This window comes from Nerophis lumbriciformis, linkage group LG22, assembly GCF_033978685.3.
Source record: "Nerophis lumbriciformis linkage group LG22, RoL_Nlum_v2.1, whole genome shotgun sequence".
Classification (NCBI taxonomy): Eukaryota; Metazoa; Chordata; class Actinopteri; order Syngnathiformes; family Syngnathidae; genus Nerophis; species Nerophis lumbriciformis.
This window is the reverse complement of record NC_084569.2, coordinates 9,178,981-9,202,348: the sequence shown is the minus strand read 5'-3', so window position 1 is coordinate 9,202,348 and position 23,368 is coordinate 9,178,981. Positions and strand designations below refer to the sequence as shown.

The 23,368-nt window shown below is 41.6% G+C and overlaps 1 protein-coding gene across 1 annotated transcript in view; it reads right to left on the bottom strand.

The window, feature by feature from the left end:
• The window catches only part of pitpnc1a (phosphatidylinositol transfer protein cytoplasmic 1a), a 176,252-nt gene that overhangs the window by 15,695 nt on the left and 137,189 nt on the right, over positions 1-23,368 (bottom strand). The window contains exons 5-6 of the mRNA XM_061974311.2: positions 20,939-21,010; positions 4,837-4,932 (exon numbers count right to left, since the gene is read on the bottom strand). Of these exons, the coding sequence (XP_061830295.1) occupies positions 4,837-4,932; positions 20,939-21,010 (168 nt within the window). The remainder of the gene's footprint in view (positions 1-4,836; positions 4,933-20,938; positions 21,011-23,368) is intronic.

Below are 23,368 nucleotides of genomic sequence, written 5' to 3'. Positions count from 1 at the left end.
TAATTTCGTTTCATATATCAATTTCCACTTGATTTAATTTTAATTTTGCTTCACAACTTGTCCTTGCACCACTAAACACCATACATTTAGTTTTCTTATCATTTAATGGTAACTTATTAATTAATATCAAACCATTTTTTTAGCTGAATCAACTCAACCTCTATTATCCTCAACACTTCCTTCAAGTCTTCTCCTGAACAATATACATTTGTATCATCTGCAAACATAATACATTTAAATTTATTAGATACTGAACAAATATCATTCAATATCAATAGCATCATTACAGTCAGTACTGTCTTTATCAGGGCACTTACAGAACAGCCCAAAAGTTTGGACACACCTTCTCATTTCAATGCGTTTTCTTTATTTTCATGACTATTTACATTGTAGATTGTCACTGAAGGCATCAAAACTATGAATGAACACATGTGGAGTTATGTTCTTCACAAAAAAAGGTGAAATAACTGAAAACATGTTTTATACTCTAGTTTCTTCAAAATAGCCACCCTTTGCTCTGATGACTGCTTTGCACACTCTTGGCATTCTCTACATGAGCTTCAAGCACACATGTGAAGTGAAAAGAATGCCAAGAGTGTGCGAAAAAGTAATCAGAGCAAAGGGTGGCTATTTTGAATAAACTAGAATATAAAACATGTTTTCAGTTATTTCACCTTTTTTTGGTAGGTTATGTACTGAACAACAAAAGCTGTACATAACTCCACATGTGTTCATTCATAGTTGTGATGCCTTCAGTGGCAATCTACAATGTAAATAGTCATGAAAATAAAGAAGACTCATTGAATGAGAAGGTGTGTCCAAACTTTTGGCCTGTACTGTATGTAAATATGTAGAAATACAAGCTATTTAATCTTCAATGAATCTAAATATTTTTGCTTGTTCATAATTTTTATGAACTGTTTTAATGACATTCAGACTTTACTTAAATCAATAACGGAGCTGCATCGCCTCATCCGCCAGAAATGTGTCTGATGAAAAAGCATCTGACCGGAACTCTCTAATAACTAAAGTTCCTTGGGTGAATAATGTAAACTCACTACACCGGTATGTTTTAGCGCTTTCATGGCGAGTTTACTGACAGATATAAGTAAGAACTTTACACTACTTTATATTTGAAATGGCTAGAGCGGAGGATGAATGTCCCATAACAAGAAGATAGAGGAAAAGAAGAAGCTTGCGGTGTCGTCATGGACTATAAAGGCAGACGCATGCAATTTTTCAGAACTTATGCAGATCCCAAATACAGTTCAGCAGGTACCAGAAGGTAAGAAAAGTTGCTTTTGCATAATATTGCGAAACAAAACGCCAGATAATAGGTCTTACCTTATACACATAATAATAATACTAGTATGTTTAATGCGCCGACAATCCTTCAAGCGGTGCGGCTTCATAGCTTACCAAAGTCGTACTAAAACATTTTAATAGATATTTGAGCGCCGTGTGTAATGTTCTATATTTTCAATGGAACATTTAAAATGTTGGTGTTGTTTACCGTACTTGAGACATATTGCCATCATAGTGCAGCCTACACTTATCTCTTATGTTTGACTGCCATCTACTGGTCACACTTATCATTTCACCATGTACCAAATAAAATAGCTTCGAGGTGGGTAAGCTCAACCAAACATATTCCTTATAACCGCACCGGGTTATAAGGCGCACTGTCGAGTTTTGAAGAAAAAAAAGGTTTTTAAATGCGCCTTAGAGTCCGGAAAATACGGTAATACTTTTTGTATTTGTAATGTCGATCCATCTATTTTCTACCGCTTGTCCCTTTCAGGGTCGTGTCATTATTTAATCATATCAACTTATGAAAAGCTTGAGGAGTTGGTGGACATGTACAAAGTTGTCTGGAATGAAATACAAATTTGGGCTTTTTCTACACTATTCTATTTGGACCAGCATTAAAGGGGAACATTATCACAATTTCAGAAGGGTTAAAACCATTAAAAATCAGTTCCCAGTGGCTTATTTTATTTTTTGAAGTTTTTTTCAAAATTTTACCCATCACGCAATATCCCTAAAAAAAGCTTAAAAGTGCCTGATTTTAACCATCGTTATATACACCCGTCTATTTTCCTGTGACTTCACATAGTGATGCCAACACAAACAAACATGGCGCATAGAACAGCAAGGTATAGCGACATTAGCTCGGATTCAGACTCGGATTTCAGCGGCTTAAGCGATTCAACAGATTACGCTTGTATTAAAACGGATGGTTGTAGTGTGGAGGCAGGTAGCGAAAATGAAATTGAAGAAGAAACTGAAGCTATTGAGCCATATCGGTTTGAACCGTATGCAAGCGAAACCGACGAAAACGACACGACAGCCAGCGACACGGGAGAAAGCGAGGACGAATTCGGCGATCGCCTTCTAACCAACGATTGGTATGTGTTTGTTTGGCATTAAAGGAAACTAACAACTATGAACTAGGTTTACAGCATATGAAATACATTTGGCAACAACATGCACTTTGAGAGTGCAGACAGCTCATTTCAGGCGCGCTAAGAACATATATTTTTCCACGATTTCAGCACTCAGGTTAACCATACCTAATAGAGATGCGCGGATAGGCAATTATTTCATCCGCAACCGCATCACAAAAGTCGTCAACCATCCGCATCCACCCGAACTAACATTTAATCAAAACCGCATCCGCCCGCACCCGCCCGTTGTTATATATCTAATATAGACGATGCAAGGCATTAGTGAGGTTATAAAGCTTTTGCATGTTAAAGAAAGGAGACTGATCCAAAGAAGCAGAGACATTCAATGCGTGCCACGCTGTCACGGCCCAGACGCACACCAGTGCGCAATCATCTGGGAGCCGCGCTGAGCGCACCTCCAAGCGCGTGGAGGTGCGATGTGCCTCGCACCCACGGCGGCTCCACCCGGGCTCACGCCAGAGGCTTCGGCGCGCACCGCGGCGACCATCCTACTCGTCGCGGCCTAGCCCTCGCGGCTCTCGCTGCCGGCGACGGCCGGGTATGGGCCCGACGCTCCAGCGCCATCCATTTTCAGGGCTAGTTGATTCGGCAGGTGGGTTGTTACACACTCCTTAGCGGGTTCCGACTTCCATGGCCACCGTCCTGCTGTCTATATCAACCAACACCTTTTCTGGGGTCTGATGAGCGTCGGCATCGGGCGCCTTAACCCGGCCATCCCGCAGCGCCAGTTCTGCTTACCAAAAGTGGCCCACTCGGCTCACCAGGGTGAGCCCCACCCCTTTCGTGAGCGCACTGCGCGCGGAGTGACCCCTGTTACGAGCCCCCGACCACGGGGGTGGCGGGCAGGTAAGCTGCTTACCTGCTGCGCGTGACGCCGGCCGCGGCGAAGGCGGACGAGGCGGGGTGTCGGTGCGGTGGGCGCGGTGGTGACCCTGGACGTGCGTCGGGCCCTTCTCGCGGATCACCTCAGCTACTGCTCCCGGTGGGGCCCTCTCGGGGGAAGGGGCCTCGGTCCCGGACCCCGGCGAGGCGTCCCTTCTCCGCTCCGTAAAAGTGTCCATCTCTTTTTTTTTTCTTCTTCTGTTGTGGCATATGCTGCCTGCTCGTTTTTCGTATGTGGGTAACAACATTTAACTATGTATATATATTTCCGAATTGGTTTAACTGCCACCCGCCTGAATCTATTTAAAATCTAATTTTTTTTAATTTCAACCGCCCGACCCGACCCGCGGATAAAATCTAATTTTTTTTAATTTCAACCGCCCGACCCGCGGATAATCCGCAGACTCCGCGGTTGTGTCCGCAAACCGCGCATCTCTATTACCTAAATAGACACAAAATACTGCATTACACAAGACTACCCGAATGTACTCGAATGATTGAAAAAAAAAAAAAGTTTTTAAGCTAAATTATTGGTAAACACAGTTTATGTATAATAATTTACGTAAAACCGCGAGTAATGAATAAAGTTTTCATCAATTAATATATTCTGTAGACATACCCTCATCCGCTCTCTTTTCCTGAAAGCTGATCCGTCCAGTTTTGGAGTTGATGTCAGCATCTGCTTTGAGTGTCGCAGGATATCCACACATTCTTGCCATCTCTGTCGTAGCATAGCTTTCGTCGGTAAAGTGTGCGGAACAAACGACTGACCATTTTCGTCGGCTTTCCCCACAGTCTCGTATTTTGAGCAAATTTCGTCCAATTTCTTGCCACTTTCGCATCTTTGGGCCACTGGTGCAACTTGAATCCGTCCCTGTTCGTGTTGTTACACCCTCCGACAACACACCAACGAGGCATGATGTCTCCAAGGTACGGAAAAAAACGGAAAATAACAGAGCTGATTTGACTCGGTGTTTGTAATGTGTTTGAGAAAATGGCGGGTTGCTTCCCGATGTGACGTCACGTTGTGAGAGCGAATAATAGAAAGGCGTTTAATTCGCCAAAATTCACCCATTTAGAGTTCGGTAATCGGTTAAAAAAATATATGGTCTTTTTTTCCTGCAACATCAAGGTATATATTGACGCTTACATAGGTCTGGTGATAATGTTCCCCTTTAAATGACTACATCCCCCCTGTGTGCTGCTGGTGTGTGAGTGCTTGCCAATAATAAAACACCACTGCAGCGGGTTCATGACCCATGTTGATTATTATTAGCCTGATTCTTTATGACCATACACACAAATCACCACAGCCCCGCCCCTCTCTTAAACACACTCACATGTATAAACAAGCAAGTCCCCAGCTTCTCATCCCTCCCGGTAGATAAATAGTGGCCACAAATTAAATTAAATTCATCGCTGTCATTTACTTGTTCGCATAAAAAACAGTGAGTAGTTGCAGGTGAATTAATGCCAGCATCCTCACCTCGGACTCCTTGTAGTGGCGTTCAGGAACCTCGTCGTAGGCGATGTCAACACAACACACCTCTGTTTCCTCGTCTTTAGGCTCGCTGCCAAATATCTGCATTTTAAAGACAACCTTGTAAGGACAACCGGATCAATAATAACACTTTCGGTGGACTTGACAAATGTGTGGTGACATGCGGTGATTTCCCCAGCCGCATGCTGTGTATGCGTGTGTGTGTGTGTGTGTGTGTTCAATGGTTCGAGACTAAGTGTGGGAGAAAATCAAATGCAGCCCAGAAAAGCAAGATTGGAAGACATTAGGAGCTACAGCAATGAAACCATTTCCTGCTGGTATTAAGAGTGATGTAAATAGATGAACGGAATTATCCATTCAAGGGTCCTTCAGCCTTTCACTGTTTTAGTAGTGCAGTTTTGAATTTCCTGTTGGCGAACATAACGAAGAGGACTGTTGTGGTATTGTTTCTTCCATCCATCCATCTTCTTCCGCTTATCCGAGGTCAGGTCGCGGGGGCAGCAGCCTAAGCAGAGAAGCACAGACTTCCCTCTCCCCAGCCACTTCGTCCAGCTCCTCCTGGGGGACCCCGAGGCGTTCCGTCAATAGTCATGTTTGAAGTAGCTATAGTGTTGTATTCCTTTCTGGAGAGGGTGGGGGCTGTGTCTGAGAAGTATGGAGAATGCATATAAATGTTATAGAGTTATTTCTTTATTCATTTGTATTCATTCTCCACAATTGTGGAGCCCCCAAATTTGTGCGTCGGACCAGTTCTTCCTCCAGGGGAGTCTAGGTTGCTGGTCAATCCCAGGTTCTTTCGATGACATATATGCTGAGTAAGAAGGACCATCAAGACAGAATTGGAATATTTTCTAGTTTATTCCAAAGCTTTGGGAGACCAACTTAATGAATACATTCGTATCGGCTGCTCTAGTTGATCTGACACTCAAACGGAAGAGCCTAGTTCCCAGGCCAGCCGGGAGACATAGTCTTCCCAACGTGTCCTGGGTCTTCCCCGTGGCCTCCTACCAGTCGGACGTGCCCTAAACCCGAGGAGGCGTTCGGGTTGCATCCTGACCAGATGCCCGAACCACCTCATGAAGTGAAGTGAATTATATTTATATAGCGCTTTTTCTCTAGTGACTCAAAGCGCTTTACATAGTGAAACCCAATATCTAAGTTACATTTTGGCACTGGGAGCAGGTGGGTAAAGTGTCTTGCCCAAGGACACAACAGCAATGACTAGGATGGGGGAAGCGGGGATCGAACCTGGAACCCTCAAGTTGCTGTCACGGCCACTCTACCAACCGAGCTGTACCGCCCTATCTGGCTCCTCTCCATGTGGAGGAGCAGCGGCTTTACTTTTAGCTCCTCCCGGATGACAGAGCTTCTCACTAGAGATGTCCGATAATATCGGACTGCCGATATTATCAGCCGATAAATGCTTTAAAATGTAATATCGGAAATTATCGGTGTCGGTTTCTAAATTATCGGTATCTGTTTCAAAAAGTCAAATGTACGCTTCTCACCAGAGATGTCCGATAATATCGGACTGCCGATATCAGCCGATAAATGCTTTAAAATGTAATATTGGAAATTATCGGTGTCGGTTTCTAAATTATCGGTATCGGTTTCAAAAAGTCAAATGTACGCTTCTCACTAGAGATGTCCGATAATATCGGACTGCCGATATTATCAGCCGATAAATGCTTTAAAATGTAATATCGGAAATTAACGGTGTCGGTTTCTAAATTATCGGTATCTGTTTCAAAAAGTCAAATGTACGCTTCTCACCAGAGATGTCCGATAATATCGGACTGCCGATATCAGCCGATAAATGCTTTAAAATGTAATATCGGAAATTAACGGTGTCGGTTTCTAAATGATCGGTATCGGTTTCAAAAAGTCAAATGTACGCTTCTCACTAGAGATGTCCGATAATATCGGACTGCCGATATTATCAGCCGATAAATGCTTTAAAATGTAATATCGGAAATTATCGGTGTCGGTTTCTAAATTATCGGTATCGGTTTCAAAAAGTAAAATGTACGCTTCTCACTAGAGATGTCCGATAATATCGGACTGCCGATATTATCAGCCGATAAATGCTTTAAAATGTAATATCGGAAATTAACGGTGTCGGTTTCTAAATTATCGGTATCGGTTTCAAAAAGTCAAATGTACGCTTCTCACTAGAGATGTCCGATAATATCGGACTGCCGATATTATCAGCCGATAAATGCTTTAAAATGTAATATCGGAAATTATCGGTGTCGATTTCTAAATTATCGGTATCGGTTTCAAAAAGTCAAATGTACGCTTCTCACTAGAGATGTCCGAAAATATCGGACTGCCGATATTATCAGCCGATAAATGCTTTAAAATGTAATATCGGAAATTAACGGTGTCGGTTTCTAAATTATCGGTATCGGTTTCAAAAAGTCAAATGTACGCTTCTCACTAGAGATGTCCGATAATATCGGACTGCCGATATTATCAGCCGATAAATGCTTTAAAATGTAATATCGGAAATTATCGGTGTCGGTTTCTAAATTATCGGTATCGGTTTCAAAAAGTCAAATGTACGCTTCTCACTTGAGATGTCCGATAATATCGGACTGCCGATATCAGCCGATAAATGCTTTAAAATGTAGTATCGGAAATTATCGGTGTCGGTTTCTAAATTATCGGTATCGGTTTCAAAAAGTCAAATGTACGCTTCTCACTAGAGATGTCCGATAATATCGGACTGCCGATATTATCAGCCGATAAATGCTTTAAAATGTAATATCGGAAATTAATGGTGTCTGTTTCTAAATTATCGGTATCGGTTTCAAAAAGTCAAATGTACGCTTCTCACTAGAGATGTCCGATAATATCGGACTGCCGATATTATCAGCCGATAAATGCTTTAAAATGTAATATCGGAAATTAACGGTGTCGGTTTCTAAATTATCGGTATCGGTTTCAAAAAGTCAAATGTACGCTTCTCACTAGAGATGTCCGATAATATCGGACTGCCGATATTATCAGCCGATAAATGCTTTAAAATGTAATATCGGAAATTATCGGTGTCGGTTTCTAAATTATCGGTATCGGTTTCAAAAAGTCAAATGTACGCTTCTCACTAGAGATGTCCGATAATATCGGACTGCCGATATTATCAGCCGATAAATGCTTTAAAATGTAATATCGGAAATTAACGGTGTCGGTTTCTAAATTATCGGTATCGGTTTCAAAAAGTCAAATGTACGCTTCTCACCAGAGATGTCCGATAATATCGGACGGCCAATATTATCAGCCGATAAATGCTTTAAAATGTAATATCGGAAATGATCGGTGTCGGTTTCTAAATTATCGGTATGGGTTTCAAAAAGTCAAATGTACGCTTCTCACTAGAGATGTCCGATAATATCGGACTGCCGATATCAGCCGATAAATGCTTTAAAATGTAATATCGGAAATTAACGGTGTCGGTTTCTAAATTATCGGTATCGGTTTCAAAAAGTCAAATGTACGCTTCTCACCAGAGATGTCCGATAATATCGGACTGCCGATATCAGCCGATAAATGCTTTAAAATGTAATATTGGAAATTATCGGTGTCGGTTTCTAAATTATCGGTATCTGTTTCAAAAAGTAAAATGTATGACTTTTTAAAACGCCGCTGTGTACACGGACGTAGGGAGAAGTACAGAGCGCCAATAAACCTTAAAGGCACTGCCTTTGCGTGGCGGCCCAATCACATAATATCTATGGCTTTTCACTCACACAAGTGAATGCAAGGCATACTTGGTCAACAGCCATACAGGTCACACTGAGGGTGGCCGTATAAACAAGTTTAACACTGTTACAAATATGCGCCACACTGTGAACCCACACCAAACAAGAATGACAAACACATTTCGGGAGAACATCCGCACCGTAACACAACATAAACACAACAGAACAAATACCCAGAACCCCTTGCGGCACTAACTCTTCCGGGACGCTACAATATACACCCCCCGCTACCCAAATCCCGCCCACCTCAACCTCCTCATGCTCTCTCAGGGAGAGCATGTCCCAAAATTCCAAGCTGCTGCTTTGAGGCAATGTTAAAAAAAATAATGCACTTTGTGACTTCAATAATAAATATGGCAGTGCCATGTTGGCATTTTTTTCCATAACTTGAGTTGATTTATTTTGGAAAACCTTGTTACATTGTTTAATGCATCCAGCGGGGCATCACAACAAAATTAGGCATAATAATGTGTTAATTCCACGACTGTATATGTCGGTATCGGTTGATATGGGAATCAGTAATTAAGAGTTGGACAATATTGGAATATCGGATATATAGTAGTTAATACCACATATATATATATATATATATATATATATATATATATATATATATATATATATATAGTAGTTAATACCACAATTGTCCTAGATGATATGAATGGGTTGGTGTTGGAATATTTTCGTAACGGTTGAAATATGTTGAAATATGTAGTAACAGTTTAATTGTAATTGTTATTTCCGAATTCCTGGAATTTCGTGAAAAAGTGCATTTTTTTGTCCCATTTAAGAGGAATGTTTTGGAGGTGTAGTGGACAAAACCGGTTGAAAAATGTGGACTTTGAAAACTTTTTAGGAAGATGTCAAATAGGGCTTTGGAAAACTGGGAATTCTGTGAATTCCTGGTATTATTTTGGACTTGGAAAATGGTAGTTTAATTATGTGGAGTGCGTGGATGGTGGAAGGGTTGATATCGGACCACCCGGCGGAGGAAACTCATTTCGGGCGTTTCTACCCGTGATCTTGTCCTTTCGGTTATAAGCCAAAGCTCATGATCATAGGTGAGGATGGGAACGTAGATCGACCGGTAAATTGAGAGCATTGCCTTCTGGCTCAGCTCCTTCTTCACCACAACGGATCCATACAGCGTCCGCATTACTGAAGACGCCTGTCGATCTCACGATCCACTCTTCCCTCACTCGTGAGCAAGACTCCGAGGTACTTGAACTCCCTCCACTTGGGGCAGGGTCTCCTCCCCAACCAGGAGATGGCACCCCACCCTTTTCCGGGCGAGAACCATGGACTCTGACTTGGAGGTGCTGATTCTCATCCCAGTCGCTTCACACTCGGCTGCAAAACCGATCCAGTGAGAGCTGAAGATCCTGGCCAGATGAAGCCATCAGGACCACATCATCTGCAAAAAGCATAGACCTAATCCTGCAGCCGGAATCCTTCGGCTGCGCCTAGAAATTCTGTCCATAAAAGCTATGAACAGAATCGGTGACAAAGGGTGGAGTCCAACCCTCACTGGAAACGGGTCCGACTTACGGCCGGCCATTAAAAAATTAACATGAAGGCATTTCAACAAAGAGAGATTCAAAATCAGTTGAAGGACGCTCAAAAGCAAGATCATCCCTAGCATAAAATTGAAACCTGTTATGGACATAAATTGTCACACCACCTCCTACTCTTTCTGCTCTACAGGAGTGAACAGCATTATATATATAGAGACATATCATAAAGCGTTTTTGTTGAGTCTGAGAGCCAATGTTTCTGAGAGAGCAATGATTGAAAATTCATGATTCGGAGAAGATAGATAATTTACAATGTACTTATTAGGGCTATTAAGGCTTTGCACATTCAAGTGAAAAGTAGAGAACACATGTGAGTTGGAGTTGATAACTCTTACGTAATCTATTAAATGTTTCAGCATTATAGTATCCACTAGTGATGGTTTAATTTGAATATTTTAGGTCAGGGTCAATGCATGTGTTGTATTTATAACTAGTAAGGGTGTAACGGTACGTGTATTTGTATTGAACCGTTTCGGTACGGGGGTTTCGGTTCGGTTCGGAGGTGTACCGAACGAGTTTCCACACGGACATATTAAGTAGCGTAACGCACGTTGTGTAAACAATGCACACTGAGGCACAACACACGGCATGCTAGCAGCAACCGGGCTAGGACAACATGCAAAAGCCAGAGCTGGAAGACCCTCCTGCCTCGTTAAGATCTCCCGTTTGGGAACACTTCGGCTTCGCGGTGCGATAAAACAATGGAGGATGAGAGGCGGACAAAGCAAAAGCGGTTTGCCGACATTGTTTAGCAGCGGTAGGGTATACTTCTGGCAACACGTCAAACATGTTAACCCATTTTGAAGCGTCACCACCCCCAAGTGAACATCGCTTCAACGAAGAGAAAGACGAAGCCTCTCCTCGGCGAGTCAGGCAGAGGCTAAAGCAATAACAAATGTTTTTATAGCAGCAGATTTAAGACCATATTGCATTAGAAACTAGATTTTGACCCACTTCTATGGTGGAAGAACAATGAGCTCATATATCCTCTTACTGCCAAGTTAGCCTGGCACTACCTCGCCATACCTGCTACTCCATTGTAACCATACTTGCCAACCTTGAGACCTCCAATTTCGGGAGGTGGGGGGCCGGGGGGGGGGGATAGATGGATATATATATATATATATATTGTATGTATATATATATATATATATGTATATATATATGTCTTAATAAGGTTATCCAAAAAATAGTGCTCGATACCGTAGTAGAGCGCAATATATGTATGTGTGGGAAAAAATCACAAGACTATTTCATCTCTACAGGCCTGTTTCATGAGGGGGGGTACCCTCAATCATCAGGAGATTTTAATGGGAGCATTCGCATACCATGGTTTATATAGGGCACAGAGTGGGTGGGTACAGGCTGGCGTAGGGGCGTGGTGATTGGCTCATGTGTTACCTAGGAGGTGTTTCCGTCTATGGCGGCATGCTGTTACAATTTCGCTGCGCTTGTTGAGGGATGACAGGTCTGGACGGTAAATAATAAACAGTTTATCTTTCAAGCATAGGTTGCATCTTTTATTACCACTATTGTAAGGTGTGCTGGATGCAAGAATTTGCCAACTCAAACCACAACAAAACAATTGCAAATGAGCCGTCGGCCCCCAGACAGAGCGACTCCAAAACCAACAAAGGCTGTAACTGTCGAAAGAAACCTGATTGCCCTCCCAACGGGGGGTGCTTACAAACATCAGTTGTTTACCAATCTAAGGTAACACGCAAGGACATGAACACATCCGACACATATGTAGGATTAACCGAGGGAGAGTTTAAAACCAGATGGAACAATCACAAGGCTTCTTTCAGGAACCAAAACCTGCGGAATACCACAGAACTCAGCAAACGCATTTGGGACCTCAAAGACAATAATGTTGAATATTCAATAACATGGCAAATTCTTGCATCCAGCACACCTTACAATAGTGGTAATAAAAGATGCAACCTATGCTTGAAAGAGAAACTGTTTATTATATACCGTCCAGACCTGTCATCCCTCAAAAAGCGCAGCGAAATTGTATCAGCATGCCGCCACAGACGGAAACACCTCCTAGGTACACATGAGCCAACCACCACGCCCCTGCGCCAGCCTGTACCTACCCACTCTGTGCCCTATATAAACCATGGTATGTGAATGCTTCCATTAAAATCTCCTGATGATTGAGGGAACCCCTCATGAAACAGGCCTGTAGAGATGAAGTAGTCTTGTGATTTTTTTCCCCACACAAACATATATTGCGCTCTACTACGGTATCCAGCACTATTTTTTGGATAACCTTATTAAGACATATATATGTATGTATATATATATATATAAGAAATAATTGACTTTCAGTGAATTCTAGCTACATATATATATATATATATATATATATATAAATATATATATATATATATATAAAAATAAATAAAATAAATACTTGAATTTCAGTGTTCATTTATTTACACATATACACACACATAACACTCATCTACTCATTGTTGAGTTAAGGGTTGAATTGTCCATCCTTGTTCTATTCTCTGTCACTATCTTTCTAACCATGCTGAACACCCTCTCTGATGATGCATTGCTGTGTGGCACGCACAAAAGTGCTTTCATCAAATGCACTAGATGGCAGTATTGTCCTGTTTAAGAGTGTCACAACATTGCTGTTTACGGCAGACGGACTGCTTTACTGTAGACATTCTTTATATTGTGGGAAAGCGGACTCAGGTCCGCATGGAGCTGGAGGGGGCGTGGCCTCCAGCTCCGCCTGAATTTCGGGAGAAAATTTGTCCCGGGAGGTTTTCGGGAGAGGCGCTGAATTTCGGGAGTCTCCCGGAAAATCCGGGAGGGTTGGCAAGTATGATTGTAACTGCAAGCAGGTCTGCTCTTTCTGCAGAAAATGTGGATAAACTGATTTTTCTGGCAAAAAACATGAAGATTGAGTGAAAGTCACCAGGGTTAAAGGCTGGGGGGGGGCGGAAAAGAAAAGTTAATCTGAGGCTGAGTTGACTTGAAACTGTTTAATGTTGCACTTTTTAAATGTAGAAGAAACGTTTTGTCATTTTATTTAATCCGAGCAACAACTTGAGGGAGTTTAATGTCGATTAACGTGGACCCCGACTTAAACAAGTTGAAAAACTTATTGGGGTGTTACCATTTAGTGGTCAATTGTATGGAATATGTACTGTACTGTGCAATCTACTAATAAAAGTCTCAATCAATCAATCAAAAAAAGCACTTTATATGTACAAAGGTTTTGTTAAACCATTCTGAGCTTTATCTTATTCAGTTTTTATGTTATATATGTTGACCACATGAACCCTGGCAATGGACCCTATGTGTATATACAGGTAAAAGCCAGTAAATTAGAATATTTTGAAAAACTTGATTTATTTCAGTAATTGCATTCAAAAGGTGTAACTTGTACATTATATTTATTCATTGCACACAGACTGATGCATTCAAATGTTTATTTCATTTAATTTTGATGATTTGAAGTGGCAACAAATGAAAATCCAAAATTCCGTGTGTCACAAAATTAGAATATTACTTAAGGCTAATACAAAAAAGGGATTTTTAGAAATGTTGGCCAACTGAAAAGTATGAAAATGAAAAATATGAGCATGTACAATACTCAATACTTGGTTGGAGCTCCTTTTGCCTCAATTACTGCGTTAATGTGGCGTGGCATGGAGTCGATGTGTTTCTGGCACTGCTCAGGTGTTATGAGAGCCCAGGTTGCTCTGATAGTGGCCTTCAACTCTTCTGCGTTTTTGGGTCTGGCATTCTGCATCTTCCTTTTCACAATACCCCACAGATTTTCTATGGGGCTAAGGTCAGGGGAGTTGGCGGGCCAATTTAGAACAGAAATACCATTGTCCGTAAACCAGGCACGGGTAGATTTTGCGCTGTGTGCAGGCGCCAAGTCCTGTTGGAACTTGAAATCTCCATCTCTATAGAGCAGGTCAGCAGCAGGAAGCATGAAGTGCTCTAAAACTTGCTGGTAGACGGCTGCGTTGACCCTGGATCTCAGGAAACAGAGTGGACCGACACCAGCAGATGACATGGCACCCCAAACCATCACTGATGGTGGAAACTTTACACTAGACTTCAGGCAACGTGGATCCTGTGCCTCTCCTGTCTTCCTCCAGACTCTGGGACCTCGATTTCCAAAGGAAATGCAAAATTTGCATGGTTCTGCTGGTGTGGGTCCACTCTGTTTCCTGAGATCCAGGGTCAACGCAGCCGTCTACCAGCAAGTTTTAGAGCACTTCATGCTTCCTGCTGCTGACCTGCTCTATGGAGATGGAGATTTCAACTTCCAACAGGACTTGGCGCCTGCACACAGCACAAAATCTACCCGTGCCTGGTTTACGGACCATGGTATTTCTGTTCTAATTTGGCCCGCCAACTCCCCTGACCTTAGCCCCATAGAAAATCTGTGGGGTATTGTGAAAAGGAAGATGCAGAATGCCAGACCCAAAAACGCAGAAGAGTTGAAGGCCACTATCAGAGCAACCTGGGCTCTCATAACACCTGAGCAGTGCCAGAAACTCATCGACTCCATGCCACGCCGCATTAATGCAGTAATTGAGGCAAAAGGAGCTCCAACCAAGTATTGAGTATTGTACATGCTCATATTTTTCATTTTCATACTTTTCAGTTGGCCAACATTTCTAAAAATCCCTTTATTGTATTAGCCTTACACAATATTCTAATTTTGTGACACACGGAATTTTGGATTTTCATTTGTTGCCACTTCAAATCATCAAAATTAAATGAAATAAACATTTGAATGCATCAGTCTGTGTGCAATGAATAAATATAATGTACAAGTTACACCTTTTGAATGCAATTACTGAAATAAATCAAGTTTTTCAAAATATTCTAATTTACTGGCTTTTACCTGTATGTATGTTATTGTTATCCTTGCCTACTGTTGCACTGATCAGCCTAGTGGTGGCTCACATCCATCACACACAGAGCTATTTATATTTTTGGGCAGAATTATTATAGTGTTCCCAATGTTAAAAGGATAAAGCCATTGTTTACAAATTTGGTAAATAAATAACCAAAAAATCTATATTCTGTTGTTTTCTTACTGTACCGAAAATTAACCGAACCGTGACCTCTAAACCGAGGTACGTACCGAACCGACATTTTTGTGTACCGTTACACCCTTAAAAACTAGAATCAATTTCGATAAGTTAATGATAGGATATTCAATCTTATCAAAAGGATCTACAGTGTCGTTTTTACTTGATAAGAGTTTCAGGTTCAACAAAAGTAAATCCTAAATTTTGTGGAGCCACAAAACAATGATCAGTCATGGTGAAAGAAAATTAAATAAAAACAAAACAAAATACACAACTGTTAAGATTTAAGATCTACAAGCATTGCTCTAAGTATGATGGGGTGGCTGAACAACCAGCGCGTCATACTTCAAGTAGACAATGTTTCCTTTCTGACATTCATCTTTCAGTTGGGGCAACAGCTCCTTTCTTTTTTGTCTGACAATGTCGGAGAAATCTTCATTGATGCACATGTTTGTGCCCTTCAGGTTCTTGGCACGTTTGAATATCTCTTCCCTGTCCTTGAATCTGAGTAGCTCGATCACTATTGATCTTGGACGACCAGTCGGTTCAAATTTGCCTACCTGTAGCTCATCCTCCTTATAGTCAATCTAAAAAATACGAGGTTCTGGATCATCATTCGTCTCAAAGTAGTCGTCATTGGCTCTCATGAAGTCTGCCATGATTAGTAGTAGTGTTGTTGTTGAAGGAAATAGCGAACCTTGTGAATTAACCATCTGCTTAAAATGAGCAAAATACGTAAATATTACATGTTATTATGAATGTGCCTGCTACTAAATTACATATATACTTGTATACGTGTGTTTTTTTTAGAGCGCTTTATAGGCAGGATAGAGCAAATCCCATTGCCTTCATTGTTACTTGACTTTTGCTCGTGATTATTTACAAGTCAAAATGCATATAAAAAATGAAAACATGTATGCTTGTCTCACAGGAGGATCATGAATGATGAGACAAAGTCCAAAAAAGGTGCAGTTCCCTGCCTTTAAAGGGGAACATTATCACCAGATCTATGTAAGCGTCAATATATACCTTGATGTTGCAGAAAAAAGACCATATATTTTTAACCGATTTCCGATCTCTAAATGGGTGAATTTTGGAGAATTAAACGCCTTTCTATTATTCGCTCTCGGAGCGATGACGTCACATCGGGAAGCAATCCGCCATTTTCTCAAACACCGAGTCAAATCAGCTCTGTTATTTTCCGCTTTTTCGACTGTTTTCCGTACCTTGGAGACATCATGCCTCGTCGGTGTGTCGTCGGAGGGTGTAACAACACGAACGGGACGGATTCAAGTTGCACCAATGGCCCAAAGATGCGAAAGTGGCAAGAAATTGGACGTTTGTTCCGCACACTTTACCGACGAAAGCTATGCTACGACAGAGATGGCAAGAATGTGTGGATATCCTGCGACACTCAAAGCAGATGCATTTCCAATGATAAAGTCAAAGAAATCTGCCGCCAGACCCCCATTGAATCTGCCGGAGTGTGTGAGCAATTCAGGGACAAAGGACCCTCGGTAGCACGGCAAGCAATGGCGGCAGTTTGTTCCCGCAGACGAGCGAGCTAAACCCCCTGGATGTCTTGGCTCACACCGTCCCTTATGCCACCGAAGATGATCAAGAGAAGAATATCGACCCGAGCTTCCCTGGCCTGCTGACATCAACTCCAAAACTGGACAGATCAGCTTTCAGGAAAAGAGAGCGGATGAGGGTATGTCTACAGAATATATTCATTGATGAAAACTGGGCTGTCTGCACTCTCAAAGTGCATGTTGTTGCCAAATGTATTTCATATGCTGTAAACCTAGTTCATAGTTGTTAGTTTCCTTTAATGCCAAACAAACACATACCAATCGTTGGTTAGAAGGCGATCGCCGAATTCGTCCTCGCTTTCTCCCGTGTCGCTTTCGTCGGTTTCGCTTGCATACGGTTCAAACCGATATGGCTCAATAGCTTCAGTTTCTTCTTCAATTTCGTTTTCGCTACCTGCCTCCACACTACAACCATCCGTTTCAATACATGCGTAATCTGTTGAATCGCTTAAGCCGCTGAAATCCGAGTCTGAATCCGAGCTAATGTCGCTATACCTTGCTGTTCTTTCCGCCATGTTTGTTTGAGTTGGCATCACTATGTGACGTCACAGGAAAATGGACGGGTGTTTATAACGATGGTTAAAATCCGGCCCTTTGAAGCTTTTTTAAGGGATATTGCGTGATGGGTAAAATTTTGAAAAAAACGTATACTTTTATACACAAGGGTTCAATCTCTCTCCTGTGTTAGTTTGAAGCCTAAACGACAAACGCGCTCAGAGGAGATAGATTTTGAAGGAAGGTGACCGGTTTTTACAAAAATGTTGTTTTGAAGGGGGAATAGCAAACATCCTGTTGATTTTTGCTGGGGGTTGTCAATTTATGAAATGTAGGTCTAAGTGAGACCTACATTGAAGTTTTTGTTTCATGTCTCTCCGACCTTCCCAGTGGGAGTTACAGGCAGTTTTGTCATTTTTTTTCTTCCGAGGAGCAGTTTTTTCTCCGTTTTATTAAAAAATTGCTCTAGAGCGCAATTTTTAAATTTGAAAAATAAAATAAGCCACTGGGAACTGATTTTTAATGGTTTTAACCCTTCTGAAATTGTGATAATGTTCCCCTTTAAAGTGCACCGATGACAGGACACAGCAAGCAACTTGTGTAAGTGATAAGAATTTTTTTTGAAAGTTATATTTTTGCTGGGCGTGTGAGTGAGAGATGTCAATAATTAAATGTAGGTGCAGTAGAGCAGAAGCGATGATGTTCTGATGATCACACGCAGAAAGGAAATGAAAAATGACATATGTAAGGCTGCCTCTCATCTTCCGCACTTTTAAAACTTGATTTATGATTAATTGATGATTCCCGTTCCTCTTTCCTCATTGTCTTCAGACACACATTGCATCCACCTTATTCTTGGTAATGCATATTGTATTTCACACTGAATTAGTCAAATACACTTTATTGCCAAAAGTATTTGGCCACCTGCCTTGACTCACATATGAACTTGAAGTGCCATCCCATTCCTAACCCATAGGGTTCACTATGATGTCGGTCCACCTTTTGCAGCTATTACAGCTTCAACTCTTCTGGGAAGGCTGTCCACAAGGTTGCGGAGTGTGTTTACAGGAATTTTCCACAATTCTTCCTAAAGCGCATTGGTGAGGTCACACACTGATGTTTGTCGAGAAGGCCTGGCTCTCAGTCTCCGTTCTAATTCATCCTAAAGGTGTTCTATCGCAGTGGTCCCCAACCACCGGGCCACGGCCCGGTAACGGTGCGTGGGTCGATTGGTACCGCACAAGAAATTTTTTATTTTTTTATTTATTTTTTATTTTTAAAATGTTTATTAAAGGGGAACATTATCACAATTTCAGAATGGTTAAAACCATTAAAAATCAGTTCCCAGTGGCTTATTATATTTTTCGAAGTTTTTTTCAAAATTTTACCCATCACGCAATATCCCTAAAAAAAAAGCTTCAAAGTGCCTGATTTTAACCATCGTTATAAACACCCGTCCATTTTCCTGTGACGTCACATAGTGATGCCAACACAAACAAACATGGCGCATAGAACAGCAAGCTATAGCGACATTAGCTCGGATTCAGACTCGGATTTCAGCGGCTTAAGCGATTCAACAGATTAGGCATGTATTGAAACGGATGGTTGTAGTGTGGAGGCAGGTAGCGAAAACGAAATTGAAGAAGAAACTGAAGCTATTGAGCCATATCGGTTGGAACCGTATGCAAGCGAAACCGACGAAAACGACACGACAGCCAGCGACACGAGAGAAAGCGAGGACGAATTCGGCGATCGCCTTCTAACCAACGATTGGTATGTGTTTGTTTGGCATTAAAGGAAACTAACAACTATGAACTAGGTTTACAGCATATGAAATACATTTGGCAACAACATGCACTTTGAGAGTGCAGACAGCCCAATTTTCATCAATTAATATATTCTGTAGACATACCCTCATCCGCGCTCTTTTCCTGAAAGCCGATCTGTCCAGTTTTGGAGTTGATGTCAGCAGGCCAGGGAAGCTAGGGTCGATAGGGGTTTTAGCTCGCTCGTCTGCGGGAACAAACTGCCGCCATTGCTTGCCGTGCTACCGAGGTCCTTTGTCCCTGAATTGCTCACACACTCCGGCAGATTCAATGGGGGTCTGGCGGCAGATTTCTTTGACTTTATCGTTGGAAATGCATCTGCTTTGAGTGTCGCAGGATATCCACACATTCTTGCCACCTCTGTCGTAGCATAGCTTTCGTCGGTAAAGTGTGCGGAACAAACGTCCGATTTCTTGCCACTTTCGCATCTTTGGGCCACTGGTGCAACTTGAATCCGTCCCTGTTCGTGTTGTTACACCCTCCGACAACACACCGACGAGGCATGATGTCTCCAAGGTACGGAAAACAGTCGAAAAAAACGGAAAATAATAGAGCTGATTTGACTCGGTGTTTGAGAAAATGGCGGATTGCTTCCCGATGCGACGCCACGTTGTGACGTAATCGCTCCGAGAGCGAATATTAGAAAGGCGTTTAATTCGCCAAAATTCACCCATTTAGAGTTCGGAAATCGGTTGAAAAAATATATGGTCTTTTTTTCTGCAACATCAAGGTATATATTGACGCTTACATAGGTCTGGTGATAATGTTCCCCTTTAAATCAACATAAAAAACACAAGATACACTTACAATTAGTGCACTAACCCAAAAAAATCTTACTCCCCCTTTTACACTCATTCGCACAAAAGGGTTGTTTCTTTCTGTTATTAATATTTCTGGTTCCTACATTATATATCAATATAGATCAATACAGTCTGCAGGGATACAGTCCGTAAGCACACATGATTGTATGTTTTTATGACAAAAAAAACAATTAAATACACCCCCCCCCCCCCGGTCCGTGGGACAAAATTTCAAGCGTTGACCGGTCCGCAGTTCCAGAAAGGTTGGGGACCACTGTTCTATCGGGTTCAGGTCAGGACTCTGTGCAGGCCAGTCAAGTTCATCCACACCAGACTCTTGTTATCCATGTCTTTATGTACCTTGCTTTGTGCACTGGTCCACAGGGATTTTGGAAAGGGAAGAGGCCCGCTCCAAACTGTTCCCACAAGGTTGGGCGCACGGAATTGTCCAAAATGTTTTGTTATCCTGGAGCATTCAAAGTTCCTTTCACTGGAATTAAGGGGCCAATACCCAACTCCTGAAAAACAACCCCGCACCATATTTCCTCCTCCACCAAATTTCACATTCAGCCCAATGCAGTCCGAAATGTACCGTTCTTTTGGCAACCTCCAAACCCAGACTATTTAGGAGCGAGGAAATTACATGCCTGGATTTGTTGCACAGGTGGCATCCTATGACAGTTCCATGCTGGAAATCACTGAGAGCGGCCCATTCTTTCACAAATGTTTGTAGGAACAGTCTCCATGCCTAAGTGCTTGATTTTATACACCTGTGGCCAGGCCAAGTGATTAGGACACCTGATTCTCATCATTTGGATGGGTGGCCACATACTTTTAGCAATATAGTGTATATCATATACTTATCACTTTTAGAGAAAAAGATAGCAGAGAATAATAGATTAACATCAATATATTTACATTATACATAGAAAAGATGACGTAACTGGATTTTACTCACATTATCATTGCTCCCTTTGTTGTCCTCATACTTGCTCTCTATATGGATGGAGAACTTGGGCAGGAAAGAGCACTATGGATGATAAACAAAGCCAAAAATTATTTGTACACACGCTAACACATGCAGATTAGCTGTTGTTTGTCACCCCTTAAACACAACGGTTTTCTTAGATTAACACTTTAAACCATGGGTGTCAAACTCTGGCCCGCGGGCCAAATTTGGCCCGCCGTGTAATTTCACTTGGCCCTTGAGGCGATATCAAATTAACACTAGTGCTGGCCCGCGGATTATATACAGCGGCGGTGCCGCGGTACACCGCATTCACCGCTAATTCTCCCTAAGACTCCCAAATTTTAGTGCCCCTCCTGAAAATCGTCACGGCCCCTTTTCGTCCAGTCCAACGAGTGCTGGCCCAGTCATATAATATGTGCGGCTTTGGCACGCACACACAAGTGAATGCAAGGCATACTTGATCTTCATTGATACAGATTACACTGAGGGTGCCCGTATAAAAAACTTTAATACTGTTAGAAATATACGCCACACTGTGAACCCACACCAAACAAGAATGACAAACCCTTTGCAGCACTAACTCTTCCGGGACGCTACAAGGTGTGTGTGTGTGGGGGGGGGGGCGGGCGGGGGGGGGGGGTATTGTGTAGCGTCCCGGAAGAGTTAGTGCTGCAAAGGTTTCTGGGTATTTGTTCTGTTGTGTTTATGTTGTGTTACGGTGCGGATGTTCTCCCAAAATGTGTTTGTCATTCTTGTTTGGTGTGGGTTCACAGTGTGGCGTATATTTCTAACAATGTTAAAGTTGTTTATACGGCCACCCTCAGTGTAAACTGTATCACTGTTGATCAAGTATGCGTTGCATTCGCGTATGTGTGCGTACAGAAGCCGCTCATATCTTGTGACTGGGCGGGCACGTTGTTCGAAGGGATGAAAAACGGACGTGACGAAAGCTCGTAGAGGACGTTAAAATGACGACAGCTCGTAGAGGACGTTAAAAGCAGTGCTTGTAAGGCACGCCCCCAAGACTGTGGAATACGAGATATAATGACTGATGAACACCTTCGTTCGATAATGAAGGTTGCCTCAGCTCAAAGCCTGAGCCCCGACATGAATCCAAGAAAAGATGCCAGGTATCTGGCTTGGGCACATTAGATCAGTGTGTTGTAAACTGAGCAGTTTAAAGTCCTGAATGGTTGCTTTATTCATTGTTATTTTATTTTCAAATTTATTAGCCTGTGGAAAAAGTTAATGTTGATATTTACCTCAGAAGGCTGCAAATAGAAAAGAGGCATTCAATTTTTATTTAAATTGTATTTGATATGCCATTGATATTTTTTAATTATTATTATTATTATTTGAAACTTGATTTTGCATGTCACTATAAAGTTACATAAGCCTTGCTTGTTCAATATTTAATGCAAAACTTGTTTGGGTCCCTATTAAAAGGTTAATTTGTTCAACCTTGGCCCGCGGCTTTGTTCAGTTTTACATTTTGGCCCACTCTGTATTTTGAGTTTGACACCCCTGCTTTAAACGGTTACGGTAAACAAGCAAGGAGTGAAATAATGTTTGTGACACAAGGTGCTAATATTTATTTAAAAAATGTGCGACACAAGCACAACAACAAATGAGAATCAATTTGGCCGACAGCGTGAGGAAAAGAGTAATCCTTTAAAATGAACACTATGGGATAAAAAAAACATAGATTTTCAGCGCACATCTACAAAAGCCACTCAGGCTTGAATGAGGCGACGCAGCCGATAAACACTTGATTAAACCGTGTGTGTGTGTGTGTTCTTGTATTTCTACCCTTCTTGAGACATCAACAAGGAAAATTAGCTTCCATATGAGGAGGTGTGAACAAGTGATGACATAAATCATGGTCCCAATACAGAAAACCATTGCATCTAATAGAGAATGTCTCATTTGCACCCCCTGGTGGTGACATCTATCAACGTAATTTTTCAAATTGACTGTGTGTCGGTTTTAAAAGTGCTCCCCCTCTGGTCAACATATGAAATAACACGTGTGTATAAAAATTTGAAGTGCTCCTCCTCTGGCCAATATATATAATAACAAGTGTGTGTAAGAAATTGAAATGTTTTTTTTATCCAGTGCTTTCATGTTTTTATTTCTATTTGATCTGTTTCTATGTTTTATCTTGTGTTTATCATGTTTGTATTTCTATTTTAATTTTCTATTATATATTTTCACTTTTTATCTTTTTTACCTTTTTTATACTTTGAAGCACTTTGAGATTTTAACAAATGTAAAGTGCGTTACAAATGCAATTAATTATCATCCATACATCCATTCTCTACCGCTTGTCCCTTTTGGGGTCACAGGGGGTGCTGGAGCCTATCTCAGCTGCATTCGGATTCATTATTATTATTATTAGAGATGTCCGATAATATCAGA